Genomic DNA, 24,000 nt, shown 5'->3' on the forward strand with positions numbered 1-24,000 from the left:
GCCTGGCTAACCACTGAAACACAACCTAACCAAGCTGTGCCTGGCTAACCACTGAAACACAACCTAACCAAGCTGGGCCTGGCTAACCACTGAAACACAACCTAACCAAGCTGGGCCTGGCTAACCACTGAAACACAACCTAACCAAGCTGCGCCTGGCTAACCACTGAAACACAACCTAACCAAGCTGGGCCTGGCTAACCACTGAAACACAACCTAACCAAGCTGCGCCTGGCTAACCACTGAAACACAACCTAACCAAGCTGGGCCTGGCTAACCACTGAAACACAACCTAACCAAGCTGCGCCTGGCTAACCACTGAAACACAACCTAACCAAGCTGGGCCTGGCTAACCACTGAAACACAACCTAACCAAGCTGGGCCAGGTTAACCACTGAAATACAACCTAACCAAGCTGGGCCAGGCTAACCACTGAAACACAACCTAACCAAGCTGGGCCTGGCTAACCACTGAAACACAACCTAACCAAGCTGCGCCTGGCTAACCACTGAAACACAACCTAACCAAGCTGGGCCAGGCTAACCACTGTTTCCAATGACCCAAGCTGGGCCTGGCTAACCACTGAAACACAACCTAACCACTGAAACACAACCTAACCACTGAAACACAAGATTCACCAGAAACCTCAAGTACACATTCAAGAGGTTTATTTGTCACATACAAATTACTGTGGTACCACAAAGAGCCACACCATATACCAGCGTTTCTCAACTTTTTTTTCAGTCACGGCACCCTTCATGTGTTTATAGGTCTCACCCTCTGGCCTCTGAAGTTGCTAATGTCTTTTTATTTGGTCCTCACAGGGTTAAAAGTACCCTGTGAGACCCACGGTTGCAAAATTACAAAATCACTTTTAGCCATTTAAAAAAAGAATGTTAATTTAAAAAATGTTAAGCACATGTATAGTCAATTGGTCCTGTTGTTCAGCCTCACAATGCTATTTGTGTGTTTATATGTCCCACCCTCTGGCCTCTGAAGTTGCTAATAATGTCTTTTTAATTTGGGCCTCACAGGGTTAACCTCTTAAGCCCGAGATATACAGTAAAAGTGTATTTTTTCGCATTACGTTTGGTTACCAATTATTTTAACTGTTATTACTGATATATATATAAGATTATAGAAATCTCAGGGCATTGAGTCGGAAACCGGCGCATATTGACAGGAGGAAGTGGAGCAGCCAAAAGTGAGTGTAGTCTTTTGAAGGAAGAGACTCAGGGCTTTCAAATTTCGAAAAACTACCCTACCCAGCTCACACCAGCCCCTGTCAATCATCTGACTTCTGGATTAACCTTTTTATTTCTCTTATTTTTTGGGATTATCTCCCACAAACCTGAACGTTATTGCCATAAAACAGAACGCAGTTCGTTTCTCTACCTTTCTGTGAACGTCTTGCAAAAAACGGTGTTGCAATACGATGAAAAATTTTGGAGAAATTTACATTATAAAAAAGATGGCAGAATTCAGTATTGTATCTACAAAACCTTCTGTTTAATCATCTTCCCTTTATTCATTTGCTTAGATTTTTCAGGTATGGTAAATTTTAGCATGGTGTTATTCACATATTTTTTTTTTATAGAATTGATATTCTCCTTTGGTTCATTACAATTTACTCAAGCCTAGTAACAGACACACTATTTCTGACACTGATCCATATATGTCCCTAGATTCAGATACCAAGAACATGCAAATGGACCATTTAAAAAAAAAAAAAATGTTTATTCTACGTCCTTATGTAACATAAACATGTGTGACATAAAAAAAAAAAAAAAAAAAAAAAAAGTATTATTATTATTTTTATTTTTTTTATGGATGGAAGAGCCGCACATTGACGGGCAAAGAGCCGGATGCGGCTTGCGAGCCGCGGGTTGGCCACCCCTGCAATATACAGTTTTTACTCTATATCCTTATGCTATACTTGCTATTTCTAAACTATACTAAGAACCACATCAGTTCTTTCCTTAAAGTGACCTTTATTTTCCTCGTTCTTTTAAAGTGTCCTTTCCATTTTGTTGTTGATGGAACTCTCCATGTTGTCCTTTATATCCACATTGATATACAATCAAGGATAACACAATAAAGCTTGGAAGCTTACAGTGTTTTCATCATGGTCCCTAAATGTGCCCCCCCCCCCCCCCCCCCCAACAGGAAGTGCTTCCAGACAGGAAGAGAGTGACCACCAGGAGTTTCCTGCCCATCACGCCGGTGGACACAGACACCGGGCGCAACTTCACCTGCGTGGCCACCAACCCGGCCGCGCCCCTGGGCAAGAGGGCAACCGTCACCCTCAACGTCCACCGTACGTGTCTGTCCTGTCTGTCCTGTCTGTGTGTCCTGTCTGTGTGTCCTGTCTGTGTGTCCTGTCTGTCCTGTCTGTGTGTGTTCTGTCTGTCCTGTCTGTCTGTCCTGTCTGTCCTGTCTGTCCTGTCTGTCTGTCCTGTCTGTCCTGTCTGTGTGTGTCCTGTCTGTCCTGTCTGTCCTGTCTGTTGTGTTCTGTCTGTCCTGTCTGTCCTGTCTGTTGTGTTCTGTCTGTCCTGTCTGTGTGTGTTCTGTCTGTCCTGTCTGTCTGTCTGTCTGTCTGTCTGTCCTGTCTGTTGTGTCCTGTCTGTCCTGTCTGTGTCTGTTCTGTCTGTCCTGTCTGTCCTGTCTGTGTGTGTTCTGTCTGTCCTGTCTGTCCTGTCTGTTGTGTTCTGTCTGTCCTGTCTGTCCTGTCTGTTGTGTTCTGTCTGTCCTGTCTGTGTGTGTTCTGTCTGTCCTGTCTGTCTGTCTGTCTGTCTGTCTGTCCTGTCTGTTGTGTCCTGTCTGTCCTGTCTGTGTCTGTTCTGTCTGTCCTGTCTGTCCTGTCTGTGTGTGTTCTGTCTGTCCTGTCTGTCCTGTCTGTGTGTGTTCTGTCTGTCCTGTCTGTCCTGTCTGTTGTGTTCTGTCTGTCTGTCCTGTCTGTGTGTGTCCTGTCTGTCCTGTCTGTGTGTGTTCTGTCTGTCCTGTCTGTGTGTGTTCTGTCTGTCCTGTCCGTCCTGTCTGTGTGTGTCCTGTCTGTCCTGTCTGTCCTGTCTGTTGTGTCCTGTCCGTCCTGTCTGTGTGTGTTCTGTCTGTCCTGTCTGTTGTGTCCTGTCTGTCCTGTATGTGTCTGTTCTGTCTGTCCTGTCTGTGTGTGTTCTGTCTGTCCTGTCTGTCCTGTCTGTGTGTGTTCTGTCTGTCCTGTCTGTCCTGTCTGTGTGTGTTCTGTCTGTCCTGTCTGTGTGTGTTCTGTCTGTCCTGTCTGTCCTGTCTGTGTGTGTTCTGTCTTGTCTCTCCTGTCTGTCCTGTCTGTGTGTGTTATGTCTGTCCTGTCTGTGTCTGTCCTGTCTGTCCTGTCTGTGTCTGTCCTGTCTGTGTCTGTCCTGTCTGTGTCTGTCCTGTCTGTGTCTGTCTGTGTCTGGCCTGTCTGTGTCTGTCCTGTCTGTCCTATCTGTCCTGTCTGTGTCTGTCTGTCTGTCCTGTCTGTGTCTGTCCTGTCTGTGTCTGTCTGTGTCTGGCCTGTCTGTGTCTGTCCTGTCTGTCCTATCTGTCCTGTCTGTGTCTGTCTGTCCTGTCTGTGTGTGTTCTGTCTGTTCTGTCTGTCCTGTCTGTCCTGTCTGTGTGTGTTTATTTAGTTTAGTTTAGTTTAGTTTAGTTTAGTTTAGTTTAGTTTAGTTTAGTTTGGTTTGGTTTGTTTTGGATAAACTATATAACTCAGCATGATAGCATGTACAATAATGCTGTATATATATATATTAGGGCTGTCCCCGACTAAGGATTTGGATGGTCGACTATGATTGGCCAAAATGTGCCGTTAGTCGACTATTAAAAAAAAAAAAAAAAAAAAAAAGTATAATATATTTTCTTTTTATTACATTTTTTCTTTTATTTTTTTTATCATTCCATTTGGGCTGTGGGGGGTGCTTAATGTCTGAAGGAGTCGACTGAAGGCTTCTTGTCCTCTGCAAAGATCATGCAATTGGTCCACTGATGGATACATCTTGATATTTGTCTAGTCCTAGTGTGTTCATTAGATGGGTGAAATCCTCTTTCAGTGCCTCTGTGCCTGTTTTCGTAGGCAGTTAGCCTCTGGTATGCGTGCCATTAGCGTTAGCCACGCTTCTATGCCTCTTTTCTTTTGGAAAGAATGATAAAAAAATATATATATATTATTTATTTTTATTTTTTTATATTCGACTAAGAGGTTGGCCAGTCGACTACGGCTCCTTTCTACCGATTAGTCGACTAATCAACTAATAGGGGTCAGCCCTAATATATATATATATTTATTTATTCTAACCGTATATATACATATATATCCACATCTGTCTACTTACCTGCATATAATAATTTTTACACATTTGTAGATACTATATATATATATATCTGTACAATGTGTACATTATGTACTTTTACTAGTTATACCACTGGCCAGTATGACTTACTACCATAGTATCTTTATATCTGTATCACTGTGCATATTAACACTTTGAGTGCCAGCAGGGGGCGCAACCATTTATCGCTTGAATGCTAGCCATTTTAGACAGATTTTCCGATAGTTCATGATTTTCGCGGAGCTATTTCTATATTATGGCTATGTGTCTAATACGCCCGTCGCTTATCAATGGCTTGCTTGCAGTCAACGTGTAACGAAACGGATTGTTTTTTTCATTGGTACATTTCCGTTTTATACGTTTTGAAAAACTGACGTTTTTGAAAATGTACAAGTCGTGAAGTACAGGTCCATGATCAGTTTCGGAGCTGCTGCAAGTAGGGATACCTAGATCTTGAGACAAGCGTATGTATAGTCCGCTGCAGATCAACAAGGCTCTACACAAGCCTTATTATCCTAGACACCTAATAAAAGGGAAGGGTTGAATTTATTTTGCTCCTGCGTTCATTTTGTCAGTCCGATCACGCCCCTTTATTCGGTTTCTGTAAAGTGAAAGCGGCGTTGAGGCCAATAAGTACATATATCCAGTCAGTGTTTTATCTTGTGTTTATCTTTTTTTTTATTAGAAGAATTTATGCAAATGTGTACATTCCAGTTATACATTCAAATGATTCATCTTCCATTTCATTCCCCATTCCTATCCCCTAACCCCACCCCATCCCACCCAAGGAGAGTGACAACAAACATACATATAATACACATAAATCAAACATTTAAATAATTAAACATAAATTACAGATGTGACAGAAAAAAACTATGCAAAATAAATTAAGTAAAATTCAAAGAAATAATAAGAAAAAAGGAAACATGTTTTCCAGATAGTTAAACAAAAAAAAGTTTATTTAACACCCTCAGCGGTAGTAAGACCGATGTAGTAAGTTCTATCTGTGTCTTGTCAGGCCGGCCGGACCGTAGATTAAGTACATAAATCCATGTCTGTGTTTTATCTTGTGTCTTGTCTTTGCCGCAGACCCCCCCACGGTGACCCTATCCATCGAGCCGCGCTCCGTCCTGGAGGGTGAGAGGGTCACCTTCACCTGTCAGGCCACCGCCAACCCTCCCATCATGGGGTTCAGGTTGGTACGGTCTCCTGCGCCTCATCAGATCTCCTCTCCTCTCCTCTCCTCTCCTCTCCTCTCCTCTCTTCTCTCCTTCCTCGTCCTCTCTCTCCTCACCTCTCCTCCTCTCCTCTCCTCTCTTCCTCACCTCACCCACCTCTCCTCTCCTCTCTTCCTCTCCTCTCCTCTCCTCTCCTCACCTCACCTCTCTCCTCCTCACCTCACCTCACCTCACCTCACCTCACCTCACCTCTCTCTCCTCTCCTCTCCTCTCCTCTCCTCTCCTCCCTCTCTCTCCTCACCTCACCTCACCTCCTCTCTCTCCTCTCCTCACCTCACCTCCTTTCCCTCACCTCACCTCCTCTCCTCTCCTCTCTTCCTCTCCCTCCTCTCCTCTCTTCACCACCTCACCTCCTCTCTCCTCCTCTCCTCACCTCACCTCACTCCTCTCCTCACCTCTCTCTCCCCTCCTCTCCTCTCCTCACCTCCTCCTCTCCTCACCTCCTCTCTCTCCTCTCCTCTCCTCACCTCTCTCCCTCCTCTCCTCTCCTCTCCTCACCTCCTCTCCCCTCCTCTCCTCGCTCACCTCCTCCTCTCCTTCCTCCTCTCCTCCTCTCCTCTCCTCCCCTCCTCCTCTCCTCCTCCTCCTCTCCTCTCCTCTCCTCTCCTTCCTCCTCCTCTCCTCTCCTCTCCTCCTCTCCTCACTCACCTCACCTCACCTCCTCCTCACCTCTCTCTCCTCTCCTCTCCTCTCCTCCTCCTCTCCTCTCCTCTCTCTCCTCTCCTCTCCTCTCCTCCTCTCCTCTCCTCTCACCTCACCTCCTCACCTCCTCTTCTCCTCTCTCATCTCACCTCCTGCACTTCATCAGATAGGGATTTATTATGTGACCATCTGAACTGTTGTCACAGTTGTCAGGCAGAAAAAACCGCTGCAAGACAGAGAGGTTAAAGGAACACGCCAACATTTTGGGAAGTTAGCCTAGCTCAGCACAATGAATGGAAGCGCGTACAGTGCCGGTTAGCCTAGGCATTGTCCAACTAACACCTCTCCCGAAGGCTAACCGGCACTGTCTGCTTCCATTCATTGTGCTAAGCTAGGCTAATGTGCAGCCAGATAGCTTTTCTACTGAACGCACAGAGAGGTAACTGGTATCTATCTTCTTGTCTCTCTCTGGAGAAGACGGTAAGCTAATTTCCCAAAATGTTGGCGTGTTCCTTTAAGTAAAAGTACTTGAGTAAAAATACTTAGTACTTTGCACCACTGCACACACTACATGACGTCATCAGATCGCTGTACTGTTCACACAACACAACCTTCTGTCTTGTAATCGGGAATCCTGAATTTGTCATAGTTTGCACAGTAATGCCCACTGTACTGTTATTTTATTATTATTATTATTATTAGTGTATATACTTGACCACAGTGTACAGCCCTGGCCTAGTTTTGTTTTTATTTCTTACTTATAATTATACTATATTCAATCAATCAATCAATCAATCAATCAATCAATCAATCAATCAATCAATCAATCAATCAATCAGTTTTATTTATTTAGCACATTTAACATGACACGTGTCAACCAAAGTGCTGTACAGAGGGTAGATACACATAGATACATACTGTATTGACAACAATCACACTCCGTTTTATGGGAGGGCACACAGGAAAACAGGGCATGAGTCAGTGAACGGGAAAGGCTAGTAGGTAGAAGTGGGTTTTGAGCCTAGATTTGAAGGCATCTATCGAGGGGGCAAGCCTAATGGAGGTGGGATGCTGTTCCACAGTTCAGGGGGTGCGACAGCAAAGGCACGGCCCCCCCTGAGCTTAAGGTTAGACCTCCAGACTGTCAGGAGCTGACCTGAGGGACCTGGTGTTGGAATAGGGGGATAGGAGGTCTGAGATGTACTGTAGGAGGGGGGGTGACCATTAAGGGCTTTAAAAACAAATAGGAGAACCTTAAAATCTATCCTGTAGCGTACTGGGAGCCAATGAAGGGAGGCAAGGACAGGGTGATGTGGTCTCTCTTGCGGGTTCCGGTCAACAGTCTGGCAGCGGTGTTTTGTACCAGTTGTAAGCGGGACAGGGAAGACTGGTTAATGCCTATATAGAGGGAGTTGCAGTAGTCTAATCTAGATGGAATGAAGGCGTGGATGACTCTCTGAAGGTCTGCAGGGGACAGAAGGGCTTTGAGTTTGGCAATGGTGCGTAGTTGGAAAAAACATGCCTTTACCACTGAGTTCACTTGTCTGTCGAATTTAAATTGTGGATCAAAAATGACACCTAGGTTCTTGACATAAGGCTTGACCAGGGAGGACAGGTTGCCAATACTGTTGGTAAGGGTGGTGACAGCGTCTGGGGGACTGAAGAGGATTATTTCGCATTTGTTTTGATTTAGTTGTAGAATGTTTTGTGCCATCCAACATTTAACGTCATCCACCTCACCTCACCTCACCTCACCTCACCTCACCTCACCTCACCTCACCTCACCTCACCTCACCTCACCTCCTCTCACCTCACCTCACCTCACCTCACCTCACCTCACCTCACCTCACCTCTCCTCACCTCACCTCACCTCACCTCACCTCACCTCACCTCACCTCACCTCACCTCACCTCACCTCACCTCACCTCACCTCCTCTCCTCACCTCACCTCTCCTCACCTCACCTCACCTCACCTCACTCACCTCACCTCACCTCACCTCCTCTCCTCACCTCACCTCCTCTCCTCACCTCCTCACCTCACCTCACCTCACCTCACCTCACCTCACCTCACCTCACCTCACCTCACCCTCCTCACCTCACCTCCTCTCCTCACCTCCTCACCTCTCCTCACCTCCTCTCACCTGACCTCCCCTCCTCTCCTCTCTCCTCCTCTCCTCACCTCACCTCTCCTCACCTCACCTCACCTCACCTCACCTCACCTCACCTCACCTCACCTCACCTCACCTCACCTCACCTCACCTCACCTCCTCACCTCCTCTCCTCTCCTCTCCTCTCCTCTCCTCTCCTCACCTCTCCTCTCCTCTCCTCTCCTCTCCTCATCTCTCCTCTCCTCTCCTCTCCTCACCTCTCCTCCCCTCACCTCCTCTCCTCACCTCCTCACCTCTCTTCACCTCCTCTCACCTGACCTCCCCTCCTCTCCTCTCTCCTCCTCATCCTCACCTCACCTCACCTCCTCACCTCTCCTCTCCTCTCCTCTCCTCTCCTCTCCTCTCCTCTCCTCACCCTCCTCTCCTCTCCTCTCCTCTCCTCTCCTCTCCTATCCTCTCCTCTCCTCTCCTCTCCTCACCTCTCCTCACATCTCCTCTCCTCTCCTCTCCTCTCCTCTCCTCTCCTCTCCTCTCCTCTCCTCTCCTCTCCTCACCTCTCCTCTCCTCTCCTCTATCCTCTCCTCTCCTCTCCTCTCCTCTCCTCTCCTCTCCTCTCCTCTCCTCTCCTCTCCTCTCCTCTCTCCTCTCCTCTCCTCTCCTCTCCTCTCCTCTCTCTCCTCTCCTCTCCTCTCCTCTCCTCTCCTCTCCTCTCCTCTCCTCTCCTCTCCTCTCCTCTCTCTCCTCATCACACCTCACCTCACCTCACCTCATCTGATTCTGATTCAGAGTACATGACTGATCTGTTGCCCCGGGCAACGATAGCGCATACCCCTGGTAACAGTGTGTGTGTGTGTGTGTGTGTGCATGGCAGGTGGGCGAAGGGGGGCGTGCTGCTGGAGGGGGCCCGGGAGAGTGTGTCCGTCACCACGGTAACAGTGTGTGTGTGTGTGTGTGTGTGTGTGTGTGTGTGTGTGTGTGTGTGTGTGTGTGTGTGTGTGTGTGTGTGTGTGTGTGTGTGTGTGTGTGTGTGTGTGTGTGTGTGTGTGTGTGTGTGTGTGTGTGTGTGTGTGTGTGTGTGTGTGTGAGTGTGTGTGTGTGTGATTGGCAGGTGGGCGAAGGGGGGCGTGCTGCTGGAGGGGGCCCGGGAGAGCCTGTTCATCACCACAGCTGACCACTCCTTCTTCACCGAGCCAGTCTCCTGCCAGGTCTTCAACACCGTGGGCAACACCAACGTCAGCATCCTGGTTGACGTGCACTGTGAGGAGGGCTATCTGTGTGTGTGTGTGTGCACGCGTACGTGTGTTTGTGTGTGTGTATGTGTGTGTGTGTGTGTGTGTGTGTGTGTGTGGTGTGTGTGTGTGTGTAGAAGTAGAAAGCTTTATTGTCATTAAGCACAATACAGTACAACAAAATTAGTTTGTGCAGCACCTAAAATAACTATACATACACACACACACTACCATACAACACATTCCATGTACCCACACACACACACACACACACACACACACACACACACACACACACACACACACACACACACACACACACACACACACACACACACAATACCACACGACACATTCCATGTACCCACACACACACTACCACACAACACATTCATGTACCCACACACACACTACCACACAACACATTCCATGTACCCACACACACACACTACCACACAACACATTCCATGTACCCACACACACACTACCACACAACACATTCATGTACCCACACACACACTACCACACAACACATTCATGTACCCACACACACACTACCACACAACACATTCATGTACCCACACACACACTACCACACAACACATTCATGTACCCACACACACACACTACCACACAACACATTCATGTACCCACACACACACTACCACACAACACATTCATGTACCCACACACACACTACCACACAACACATTCATGTACCCACACACACTACCACACAACACATTCCATGTACCCACACACACACACTACCACACAACACATTCATGTACCCACACACACACACTACCACACAACACATTCATGTACCCACACACACACACACACACACACACACACACACACACACACACACACACACACACACACACACACACACACACACACACACACACACACACACACACACACACACACACACACACACACACTACCACACATACATTAGTGCAGTGGTTCCCAAAGTAGGGGTACTGTACAACGTTTTTAACCCAACTAATTTATGTATGTATATATGTATTTAGTGATTGAATTGTTATGTATTACATTTAGACAATGTACAGCCTTTTAACTGCACCAGATATACTTGTTTTCTCATTTTACATGTGTGCATGTTTACTAGTATATTAGCTGTTTCGACAAGCTTCAGTCCATAAGTACACAAAGGTGTACTTCATGTTTAGTGACATGCTAAGTTCTTATTTTTACACTTTCTTTTTCAAATTTGCTTGTCATGACAAATGTCCAACGCTTATATATTAAATATCTAAATAAGAAGAAGCCATAAAATAAGGCAGGACTTCTTACCTGGTCGATGTTTGTGTCTGGAGTGAATTTTCCCTCTTATTCGCCACCATCTTGAACTTTTAATATTGTATATTATACTCTTCTGACACCACCAGATGGCAGTATAAGTGTCCACATATGTAGCCATAAGACCCCAATTCAGCAGTGTACACAATTGTGGACATAAGAGCTAAAAAGTGCTGTCCACGCATGTGACCACTAAAGGGCTCTGCATGCTACAGAAACTGCAAAGCAACTGCAACAAAACATCGACAAAGCAACGGTGTTGCAGACACTCTGCCTTTATGCTTCTGCAACATCGATGTCCAGCCTTTGCAACATTGTACCCCGGATGTAGCTAGGTTCCCTAGATAGATGAAATTTCCCTTCTCAACCAACCCATTGATAACAAGCAGAAAAAGAAGCATTATTTTTACTTCCGGTCTAAAGTTAGTTTAGGTTCGTGTTAACGTTAGATAATGTACAAAATAAACGTATTTCCGGTGCTTTTAGACGTTGGTCTTTTATTTTGAAATCCCCCGACCGGAAGTATTTGTGATGTATTCTGCTTGTGTAACTTTAGGTTAGTTTTAACGTTAGCTAGCAGCAGGGATGGACGCCTTTGTGCAAATGCAGGCAGCTACAGGCACTCGAGGTCGAGGAAGAGCTGCTGAATTTAATCGGCAGGAGAAGAGATAGCTCGTCAAAGCCGGATATATCCCTGTGGCTGTGGTTCTAGGCACGAAAATGCAGCTCGAACTACCTGTTATATTAAATTAATTGATTGCTGTTTAACAACTTGTCCGTGTCCAGTCCTTTCGAACTGCCTCACCGTTCATTGTAAACAATGATGCATGTAATTATATTAACGTTACTGTGTGTTGTTGTAGCTATGTTAATAAATTCTGAATGGCATTAACGTTAGTTGGGTATGATAGAGCATTGAATAGCATCAACGACGCTAGCTGGCTGGCTACAACAATGGAGGGTGGTATTCCTCGCTGCGGGACCAATATTATTCTATGACAGCCCCGCCCCCATTCGCTAACCAACCAATCACTGCTACGCAACATCAACGCAAGGTTGTTCAGATTAGATTTTGGGGAGAGGTACGCAACATCCTCACAACACACTCTACAACACCCTCTACAACATGTTGCGTTGAAGTCGTGCTGATGTTGTGTTGCAGTTGCGTTGCAGTCTCTGTAGCATGCAGAGGCCTTAAGCCTTAAGACGTTAATGTACCCATAGACACACTACCATACACACATTAATGTACCCATACTCACTACCACACAACACATTCATGTAGAAAGAAAAATATATTGCACATTAGAGAATGACATTATTGCACATGTCCCAACATGTGTATGTGTGTGTGTGTGTGTTTGTGTGCGTACCTGCCTAATTATGTTCTATGCTTCAACAACAACTGACAGTTCTGTCTTAGTGAACATGTTTACTCCTCTTGCCTGTTTGTAGCTGTATGTGGATACAAATAAAATCATTTAACACAATGGGGACGAACAACGTATTTATCCGTGTTTCGATTCCACCCGTTGTGGACAGAAGCACGGATAAATCCGTGGAAAGTTGTTATTGCTTTTATTCCATATTAATAACCTATTCAAGGTCGCCGAGCGGCACTGCAGATTTACCCTACTCTATGAATTCGAGAAGGTGCAATACCGGCCAGATCCTCTTAGGGGCGCTATCGCGATAATGCAGTGTGCCCTGTGGCTGAACGGATCAGTATTTTTTTTTTTACTTTCAATGGAGATGTCTGTTAGCAGGATTCTAGATGTGCAGCATGTAGCCAGGCACGCGATAACTAATTTATACTTGCGGTGCGGTTGGAGTCGGATAAATAATAATAATAACGTCATATTAAATGCATGCGCGAAGCGCATCATTCGTGATTTTCCATTCATTTGAAAGATCAATATTTTACAATACAACAGACAAACTTGAACACCAACATGTGGACAGTTCACACACGAAATGCAGTAGTTTTTCTCTAATCAGAAGACGATTTATTGTCGATTTAGACGCAAGCCGCCCGCAAGCGTCAACAACTATGCGTTTGGAATTTCGTTTCGCACACCGCACAGCACAGGATCGTATAACCAATGCAGAGTATAGATTAAACTGATTAATGATGTATATTATATGAATGAATATAGGCTAACAGTCAGCGCGCTAGTGACAATTTACACATTTTTGTGACAGAATGAAGTGAACAAACAGACACGCAAATGCATCCGAAAATATTCATTTCTTTATTTGAAATATTTATTTCGAACATGTAATAATTAGGGCTGTCAGTTTATCGCGTTAATTAGATTAATTAATTACACAGCAAATTATCGCGTTATGAAAATTAACTCAAAATTAATTACAAAAAAAAAGTTTTTTTTTTTTTTTTTTTTTTAATAATATTTTTTTTGTATCTCATTCATTCCATAAGAATGTAGAATACACATTTACAGACTTTTTTATTTTTTAATATGGTCCATTTGCATGTTCTTGGTATCTGATTCTAGGGACATCTATGAATCTCAGGGAATGTATTCCCAGTGTCAGAAATACTGTGGGCTAGATCCACAAAGAATGGATTGCACGGTGCAAGTTGCACCCTGGTCTGCATCCCCTTAACAATTGTGTGCCGTACTGTATTGTACCCATTCTGCAATCTGTTAATAACATTTTCATTCAATCAATCAATCTGCGCGGTGATTGATTGAATGAAAATTTTATTTTGAGTAAATTGTAATGAACCAAATGAGAATATCAATACATTTTTTTGTATCTTTGACTGTGAATAACACCATGCTCAAATTGACCAGACCTGAAAAATCTAAGGAAATTAATAGATGGAAGATGATTAAACAGAAGGTTTTGTAGATACAGTACTGAATTCTGCCATCCGGACACATGCAATTTGAAATATGATTATATAATATAGAATATCAGGCATAAAATGGTTATGCGATTAAAATGCGATTAATTAGATTAATTAATTACAAATCCTGTAATTAATTAGATTAATTTTTTTAATCGCCTGACAGCACTAGTAATAATAGTATACAAACTAAGAGTAACTGAACTTTGTGTGCGTGTGTGTGTGTGTGTGTGTGTGTGTGTGTGTGTGTGTGTGTGTGTGTGTGTGTGTGTGTGTGTGTGTGTGTGTGTGTGTGTGTGTGTGTGTGTGTGTGTGACTCTGTCACAACAACAGTCGCTGTCCGTGGTGCTGAAACATTAACCAAGTGAGCAGGCGCACTGCGCAGCCAGCCAGGCCGAATAAACACACATTATCTTCTATTCCAAAGACGGTAGAACACCGAAGGTGGTCTTGCGTTCAGGAGTGGTGGAAATAAACTCCTTCATGACAACATGAATGTCCAGTGAGTCCAAAACCTCTTGATGCATATGCAGCAAGGCCAGGTGAGTGAGTCTCTTCTGGGTAACTGTGTTACGCAGCCAGGTTTTCAGGCGACGGAGCGCCGAGAAGGATCTCTCTGAAGAGGCCATGGAGATGGGCATGGAAAGACACAGATGGAGGAGATTTTCCACGTCTTTGAAGAGTCCTCTTGTTTGCATGTGCAGGTTGGACATATACACAGCGAGTTTGTGAACAGTGCAAAAGTCCTCATCCTTCGTAAGGTCTCCAAGCATCCTCATTTGCATGTGAAGACCAGAGACATCTATATTTCCTGGCAGCTGGAGAGATCTCAGGTCTTCCTCTGTGCCAACTGACCCCTTAGCAGCAGCAAGCAATGTTTCCTCCCTGCTTGAGGCCATTTCCATGCCACTCTGGTCAAAACGGCGCTTTATTTCACTCTGCACAAGATCAAGAGCTTCAAAAAACTCTCTCCTCCATGATGCCACTCCTTTTGTTGGTACAACATCTTCAGCCTCTGTTGTGCTGCGGAATCGGGAAGGTGTCTTGCTTACCCGGCTGCCAGTGCCAGCAGGGTCAGGCATCTTGAGGTCATGTGCAGCTGCTGAAATTTTGGTTTTGTTTAGGATTTCCTCCACGGCCTTTTCGTTGCGTAGGGCATGCACGCGCCCTTTCAAGATCTTTACGCACTCCAGTGCTCCAGCAGCGGTTGCTTTTTCCCCTTGTAGAACTTTAGCCACAGCCTCGCATGGACCAAAAAGAGCTTCTGAGCACAGAAGGCCGAACACCGTCCTCGCCTTCTTCGCTTGCTTTAGAAGCCCGGAGATCTTCGTCCTCGTTTCACCGCGCACACTGCGGTCTTCCTGGAGGGTATATAGTGTCTGGAGAAGTGGGCCATACGCACGGCTTACCCTGGATATTGCGTTGGCCCTGACGCACCACCTTAGAAATAAATAGAAGGATACTTAGAAATGTTCTGTTGACTGCTGTCAAAAATATTTCACATATGAAATAAAATTATTATCACTCTGTCTGTGATAGTTTTATTCTTACTTTTAACATTGCAATATCCCTACTCCTGTTTCTTTCTTAATTAATATGTATTTAATAATTATTAGTAACCTATACATAATTAAAAGAAAAAGACTGTGCCGTTTGAAATCGAATTGAGCTGATTCAATAAATTTGAGCCATTTTATTTAATAAAATGGCTCAAATTCACAATTCGATTTCAAACGGCACAGTCTTTTTCTTTTAATTACTGTATGTATAGGTTACTAATAATTATTAAATACATATTAATTAAGAAAGAAACAGGAGTAGGGATATTGCAATGTTAAAAGTAAGAATAAAACTATCACAGACAGAGTTGCATTATTGCATTTTACACAGTTTTAATACAATCTTTTTATTTTATTTATCTTTGTGTGTGAAACAATAAATAAACAAACCTTGTTGGACACAATCCAAGTATGTTGCACTTGATGTCATCTTCCCCAAAACATGCTTCAAGAGTGGCTTTGCGCTTTGTCGATTCCCTGACGACACTGGCTATACTCTGCACAGATTGGAGTGTGTCTGCTATTAGCGGGACTTCTCTCGCCACCTCTCGTAGAGCCAGGTCGAGGGAATGGTTGCAGCAGTGGACAACTAGTGAGTTTGGACAAATTTCTTTGAGCTTTGCTTGCACCCCAGAAAACCTCCCAGACATGTTGCTGGCGCCATCAAAGCAGTATCCCTGCAGCTTCTCCAGAGGGAGGTTTAAACGCAAAAACACATCCTTTACGCAAGCAAACAGTGTTTGAGACGTAGTGTCTGGCGCGTTGTAAAAGCCTAAAAACTGGCTCTTCTGGGCAAGATTCTTGTCGGTGTAATACAAATTACAGGAAAACTGCTCCTTGGCTGTGATGTCAGTTGTTCCATCGGCTGTTAATCCATAGTATGGAGCACTTGAAGCCTCCGACATTATTTTACGCTGGACAGCGTGAGCGAACCGTTCCAAAATTTCGTTTTGGATTTTGTCTGTCATCCAATTGTCTCGTCTCAGTAGCCATTGACGGGCAGCAGGCAAGTCATATGTGCGTTCCAGCATCAGCTGCCAAAACACGGCATCACGGTGCTCCAGGCCTCGCATCGGTAGAGCCTCACGGGCTAAGAACTTTACAGACCGAAAGGCCAGCTCCAAAACTGTCTGTGCAGTCTTCTGATCTTTGGCAACAGCTTGTGAGAGCAACGCATTAATTGGTGTTTGTTTTAATGCTGCCAGTTTGTTGATGGCTTCTATATGTTGATGGGACTTCTCTGAATGTTTCCGTTCCAAACCGCCTGGCAGGGAATTCAAACTGAGTGGGCTGGAAAGGCTCTTCGCCGAGTCCGACGCCATTGGCATTGTCAATGGAGTGGTTGTTGACAGAGACGACAGGTGTCACTGACACTGGCTGTGTTCTCTCCTCCGGAGGCTCCGGGATGCTGCTGGCAGTGGCATCTGTTTCCATCGGCAGGGACTCAGACTCTGAGTCGAGTGTATTTCTTTTTTTGACTTTGGCTTTGGGCTGATTATTATTAAAGAAATCGGATATTCGTTTTTGAGACATTTCGAGACACAAGGAAGTAAACACACTACTGTTTATTATTCAAACTCAAGTCCTCATCCTTGCTTCGCGCCGAAACCACATCACGTAGTCGACGTAAAATAGACGTCGGCGCGTCGCCGATGTGTGTGTGTGAGACTGTGCGGCGCGTTGCAGCGTCACAGACAGTCAGACATACTCAGATCAGATAATATAAAATATCATTAAATAGTGGATTTTAACCATTAAAAAAAAGCATGTTTTAGACTGCTTACACTAAAATGCTAACTAAAAAGAATTAAGGTTTTGATTTTTTATTTTTTTTTGTAAATCTTCTGACACAGCTTGCAGTTACACACCCCGCCAGCAGGAGGTGCTGCAGCACCCGTCGCACCTATAGTTCTCGCGTCCCTGCATGTAGCTTGGATTACGTTTTGCATCGCAGATTTCACCATGCAATAAGGGGATTTATCATCAGCCAATGGACATATCGATCTACCAGATGACGATCGATAACGGGGAAATGCTCAGGGGGATCCCACCGGACCACGGTAAGATCTTTTTCACGTAAAGTACATCCCGATCGGGCCTTGTTTTGATAGCCATCCAGGCGTTCGGCCTATGAGGCTAACGCGGTTATTGGTAATCGATAATCAGAAACGACGTCCTCCGCCACCCCCCTTTCATGCATACATGCTTGAGGATCGTGCCGATCATATGCAGCTTGAGTTTTAACTGGAGCGTATCTATAACCGAAATGCCATTGGATTTAACGTTATTAGCTATTAGCCCATTATCTCGGCTTCCAGGAAATATACTAGACCAAATCCGGTATAATGCTTATATTCACGGCGCTATAAAATGTGTGCCTACAATAGATCAGATTATATTCAGCAGGGGTGTCTGTGTTATTGTGTGCTACTGTATATTGTCTGCCTCATGCTATGAGATGAATCACCGCTACTGAACCCCTTAACCTCTCTCTCTCTCTCTCTCTCTCTCTCTCTCTCTCTCTCTCTATCTCTCTCTCTCTCTCTCTCTCTCTCTCTCTCTCTCTCTCTCTCTCTCCTTCTCTATCTCTCCCTCTCCCTCCCTCCTCTATCTCTCCCTCCCTCTCTCTCTCTCTCTCTCTCTCTCTCTCTCTCTCTCTCTCTCTCTCTCTCTCTCTCTCTCTCTCTCTCCCTCTCTCTCTCTCTCTCTCTCTCTCTCTCTCTCTGTGCGCATGCGTGTGTTTCGGAGCGAGTGTGTTGGAGCGGGCAGGTTTGATTGAGCGGTTCGCGTGAGTTAAAACTTTCTGAAAGTTATTTCTATCTTCTATCTGTGTGTCTATTATATATGTACGTTTTGTTTGTCTTTTGTCAGTGTTGTTCGTTTAGTGTTTGGTGTGTTTTGGAGCGAGTAGCAGCCACCAGTTCTGCTGGTAGGCATGCCGCCCGCAGCTATGAGTTTTGAGCGTCTGAATTGCACCGTTGAAGAGTGCGGGCTAGCAGTCGGGGATATTGTGGGTCATGATAGCGTGAAATCTGCATCGCGGATGAATAATGCAGTTGTAATTTTTTTGGATTGTGTAGATCAAGTGAATTTGGTGGTGGAGCAGGGAGTGGTAATCCAAGACACTTTTACCCCTGTGTTTCCACTAGTAAGTCCTGCACAAAGAATAATCATTTTCAATGTTCCTCCTTTCATCAGAAATGAGGTCCTGGAAAGGGAACTGGCTAGACACGGACAGATAGTTTCCCCAGTGAAAATGATTTCTCTGGGTTGTAGATCCCCTCTGTTAAAGCATGTGTTATCTTTCAGAAGACAGGTTTTCATGATTTTGAAAAATGAAAAAAGTGATCTGAATTTATCCATGAATTTTAGAGTGGATGACTTTGATTATACTATTTATATAACTTCAGACACGATGAAATGCTTTGTATGTGGGATGGAAGGTCATATGATTAGGTCCTGTCCTAATAAGAGGCCTGGGTCGTCTGATCAAACACCGCCATCACCCAGGGCAGGTCCAAGTGGCTCGAGCACCAACAAGGGTCGAGAGAGAACCTCTGGGAGGAAAGGAACAGGAGAAGGTCTGGTGGAGAAGACAGGACAAGGTGAGCAGGTGCAGGGGGGGGAGAGGCCTGGTGGAGGGAGTAGAACAGGGTAAGCAGGTGCAGGAGGAGAGGAGGGGCCTGGTGGGGAAGACAGGACAAGGTGAGAAGGTGCAGGGGGAGGGGGGGGGGGCTGGTGGAGAAGACAGGACAGGGTGAGCAGGTGCAGGAGGAGAGGAGAGGCCTGGTGGAGAAGACAGGACAAGGTGAGAAGGTGCAGGGGGGGGGTGGACCTGGTAGAGGGGGCAGAACAGGGTGAGCAGGAGGAGGGGGTAGACCTGGTAGAGGGGGCAGAACAGCGTGAGCAGGTGCAGGAAGAAAGAGGTTTGGTAGCGGAGGCAGGATTAAATGTGAATTCTAATTGGAAAAAAGTGGAGAAAAAGGGAAGAGCGAAGGCTGTTGAGGAGATCACTGTGGTCGAGGAGGGTGAAGAAGTGGGAGGTCAGAAGACAGGGGTCGGAGGTGAAGAAAGAACCAGATTGGGCAAATGCACTGGATCAGCTGCTGGAGAAGTAGAGTGTAGTATAAATGAGGAGGAAATGGAACTTGATGCTGATATTACCAAAATGTCCCAAAAAAGGAAAACTGAGGTCAGTTCTGACTCTAAAGCAAAAAAAGAGTGCAAACCTGAGCAGCAGGTAGACAGTGACAGTGGAGACTCTGACTTCAGTGATGAGGCGGAGTCTCTGCCTCCCACTCAGTCTCAGGCTGACAGCAGGAGGGATGGGTATTCTTTAACTAGAATAAAAAGTTTTCTACGGGATACTAAAGGCTCAAGGGCAGTTAAGGTGGAAAGTTTTTTTCCTGACGTAAAGCTATTTGTTGAGTCCGCTAAGTGGCTAATGAAACGCAATGACAAGATTGACGACGGTTTCTCTGATCAGGAGATTTATCGTTTAAGGAAACATGTTCAAAGGTCAAGATAAAAAATCTCCAATGATGGTTAAGTTATCTGGTCTCCTTTTATTATTTTATGTCCTGCAATTTGGATATTTTCTCATGGCAGAATTTAAAGTAGGTACCCTAAATTTAAATGGTGCAAGAGATGATGCAAAGAGGGCATCTCTTTATCAACTAATGGATTTAAAAAATATTGATGTGATGCTTGTCCAAGAGACACACAGTACTGAGGATAATACAGTGGCTTGGAAAAGAGAATGGAATGGAGAAATAGTTTTAAGCCATAACACCAGTACTAGTGGTGGAGTGGGGATTTTATTTTCCAGACAATTTTTGCCACAGTCATGTGAGATTGAGGAGGTTGTAAAGGGACGTCTTTTAAAAGTAAGAGTGTTATATGAGAAGGTGAAAATGGTATTTATTGTTGTTTATGCCCCAAATATTGGTTTGGAAAGAATGTGTTTTTTAGATTCTTTGGCTGATGTTATTAAAGGTTGTGATAATGAAGAGTTTTTATTTCTGGGAGGGGATTTTAACTGTACTGTTAACCCCGTTTTAGATAGGAACCATCAAGAGCCTCACTCTGCATCTCGTAGTCGTCTCTCTAGGGTGATTGAGACGTATGAGCTGAGTGATGTGTGGAGACGAATGCATCAAAAGCAGAGGCAATACACATGGGTTCACACTAGAGATAATTTATTATCATTGGCCAGACTTGATCGGTTTTATTGTTTTAAACACCATTTTAGTGTTTTTAACAATTGTTATATAACCCCTGTTGGTTTTACTGACCATTCTCTTGTGTACTGTTCTGTTTTTATCAAGTGTGTAAAGACACAAAGTGCTTACTGGCATTTTAATACATCTCTTTTAACTGATCAACATTTTGTGGACGCTTTTACCTTCTTATGGAAGGTTCATAAGCAGACAAAGGCCAGTTTTATCTCACTACAGCAGTGGTGGGATGTGGGGAAGTGCAAAATTAAGCAGTTCTGCCAACAGTACACTCTAAATGTTACTAGGGATATCGCCAGGTCTATGAAGGCTCTGGAGATTGATGTGGAGGAGCTTCAAGAGCTAGCAGAATCCACAGGAGATCGAGGCCATATTGGAGCTCTCAAAGTTAAAAAGTCTGCTCTGGCTGACCTGTTAGTTATTTCAGCACAGGGTGCTCTGGTGAGGTCACGTTTCAGAAACATCTCAGAGATGGATGCATCTTCCCGTTTTTTTTTCGGTCTGGAGCGCAAGAATGGGCAGAATAGGCTCATCCACAGCATGCGCTCAGACACATGTCAGATACTGTCTGAGTCCACTGACATCAGGAGGCAATGCTGTGGGTTTTTATAGTAGCCTTTTCCAGTCTGAACTTGGAGAGGAGCAGGAGGAATCTCATGGTTTCTATGAAGGCCTACCAAAGGTAGAGAAAGAGTCCAGTGCAGAGTTGGAGGCGGATGTGTCTCTTGATGAGCTCCATACTGCCCTGCAGAGCATGGAAAATGGGAAAGCTCCGGGTATAGACGGATTACCTGTTGAGTTCTATAAGACCATGTGGGCAGTGTTGGGGGAAGATCTCCTGATGGTGCTCGGAGACAGTCTTATTGGAGGGCAGCTGCCGCTGAGCTGCAGGAGGGCAGTACTCACACTGTTGCCAAAGAAGGGAGACTTAATGGAGATCAGGAACTGAAGACCTGTCTCACTTTTGTGGACAGAATACAAGCTCCTCTCCAAGGTGCTAGCTACCAGGCTGAGAGAGGTAATGGGGCAGGTGATCCATCGTGACCAGACCTATTGTGTGCCTGACAGGTTGGTCAGTGACAATGTGTTTCTGATTCGGGATTTTTTGGACATCTCTAGTGCATTGGGTTTGGAAACTGGTCTTATTTCCATAGATCAGGAAAAGGCTTTTGACAGGGTTGAACACCAGTACTTGTGGAAAACTCTAGAGGCCTTTGGTTTCAGCCCAGGTCTCATAGCCAAGATCAAGGCCTTGTACAGTAACATTGAGAGTGTGCTTAAGATTAATGGTGGTTTGAGTGCTCCTTTTAAAATCCAGAGGGGTATTAGGCAGGGGTGTTCATTGTCGGGAATGCTGTATTCCCTGGCATTTGAACCCCTGCTACACAGGCTCAGGGCAGGCATCTCGGGGGTAAGTGTCCCTGGTTGCATTGCACCTTTTAAGGTTTCAGCATATGCAGATGACTTGGATATTTTTATAAATAAACAAGAGGACATCAATGTGTTAGTTGAAAATGTGGGACGTTTTGCTTTGATTTCCTCGGCTAAGGTCAATTGGGGGAAGAGCGAAGCACTCATGGTGGGTACGTTGTGCAGCAGACTCACTTTACCAGGGGGCCTGCATTGGAAAAAGGGAGGTTTCAAATATCTGGGAGTGTTTTTAGGGGATGAGACTTTTAAAAGGAAAAACTGGGAAAACGTACTGGAAATAGCTCAAGGCCATTTAAAGAAATGGAAGTGGATTGTGCCAAACATGTCGTATAGGGGCCGTGTTCTGGTAATCAATAACCTAGTGTCTTCTAAACTGTGGCATTGTTTGATGTGTGTTGATCCCCCAATAGACCTTCTCCCTAAACTTCAAGCTTGTTTTTTAGATTTTTTCTGGGACAAGCTGCACTGGGTGCCCCAGAGTGTTTTGTACCTGCCCAAGGAGGAGGGTGGGCAGGGTCTTGTGCATCTGTGCAGTAGGGGTGCAACTTTTCGACTCCAGTTCATTCAGAGACTTTTTTATGGACCAAAAGACTTGGTGTGGAGGCCGGTGGCTTGTGCCATACTGCAACAGCTTGGAGGACTGGGACTGTCGAATTCTCTGTTTTTGATGGATTTTAGCGGTGCTCGGTTAAATGTTCTGCCTGTTTTTTTTAAAAACATGGAGTTTGTTCGATAAAGGACCGCTGGATTACTCAAAATCACTGTTCTGGCTTTTGAAGGAGCCAGTTGTGCTGGGAGCACGTTTGGACATAGCTGGTGGGCCAGGTCTGACACTTTCCGGGCAGCTCTGCAGGTCAAAGATCACCACACTGGGCCATGTTGTGGAATTGACAGGAGCGAACATGGACAATGCTGCTGCTCTTGCTTCACGCTTGGGAGTGAAATCCATCAGGACGGTCAGCATGATGCTGGGAAAATGGAAGCAGGGGCTCAGTGAGATAGAACGTTGCATGTTGACACAGTTTAAAAACGGGTCTCTTCGTCCTAGTGATGAGGATATGTTTCCTACGTTTAAGCTGCAGCCTGATTTAAAAAATTGCACAGGGCCTCTTTTAGCAATGGGAGATGTTTCTGGTGTGTTTTTTGATGAGGGTGATGGAAAATGTTTGTACAGACTGTTAGTCAAGGTTCTCAACAAGGAGAAGCTCAACGGGAGAGGTGACACTCCCTGGAGAGCGCACCTTGGTCTCAGTGATGAGGTGAAACCAGAGTGGCGAGCACTGTACAAACCACCGTTATTCAAAAGAATTGGCGATCTGCAGTGGAGGGTTTTACATGGCATAGTGGCTGTCAATTATTTGATTTCCATATTGAACCCTAACGTCTCACATGACTGTCCTTTTTGTGCGCAAAGGGAAACAGTTTTCCACTGTTTTCTGGACTGTTCCAGGCTGCTGCCTCTGCTAGGGTTACTAGAGAGACTTTTCCAGTCCGGTGAAGAAGTGTTCTCGAAAGAGAGGTATATTTTAGGTTTTAAATACTGTAGAAGGGAAAAAAGTGTCATCTTTTTAATTTCATTTTAGGGAGAGCAAAGATGGCTGTGTATCTCAGTAGGAGGAATAAGATAGGACAGATCTTGGATCATGATGCTGTATGTCTGTTCAGAAAAATGATCAAAGCCAGACTGAGCATAGATTTGAATTATTATAGAGCATTGAACAACCTAGATCAGTTCACTGATATATGGGCACATAAAGGAGTGTTGTGCTCTGTAATGGAAGATGAGTTGGTGTTGGCAATTGAGCTGATTTGAGTTTTTTCTTTGTTGTGGTTGACTTTTTGTTGTTGGTGGTGTTTTCTTTTGTTGTTTTGTTGTTGTTGTTGTTGTGCTTTAAAAAATGTATTGTCAGATTGTTTGTAGGTGTTATTGAAAGAAAGACGAGTGTTATACAGTTGACTGTGTAATATTTTTTGTTGTAATGCTGGAATGATTTATAAATA

General features: G+C 44.8%; 1 protein-coding gene across 1 annotated transcript in view; it reads left to right on the top strand.

Moving 5' to 3' along the window:
- Positions 1-24,000, top strand: part of LOC311239485 (kin of IRRE-like protein 1) — a gene marked incomplete at its 5' end in the record, with an annotated part of 259,717 nt that overhangs the window by 182,917 nt on the left and 52,800 nt on the right. The window contains 3 exon segments of the mRNA XM_084327791.1: positions 2,166-2,316; positions 5,438-5,543; positions 9,445-9,593. Of these exon segments, the coding sequence (XP_084183917.1) occupies positions 2,166-2,316; positions 5,438-5,543; positions 9,445-9,593 (406 nt within the window).

Source organism: Notolepis coatsorum (genome assembly GCF_963971535.1).
Source record: "Notolepis coatsorum genome assembly, chromosome: 13".
Classification (NCBI taxonomy): Eukaryota; Metazoa; Chordata; class Actinopteri; order Aulopiformes; family Paralepididae; genus Notolepis; species Notolepis coatsorum.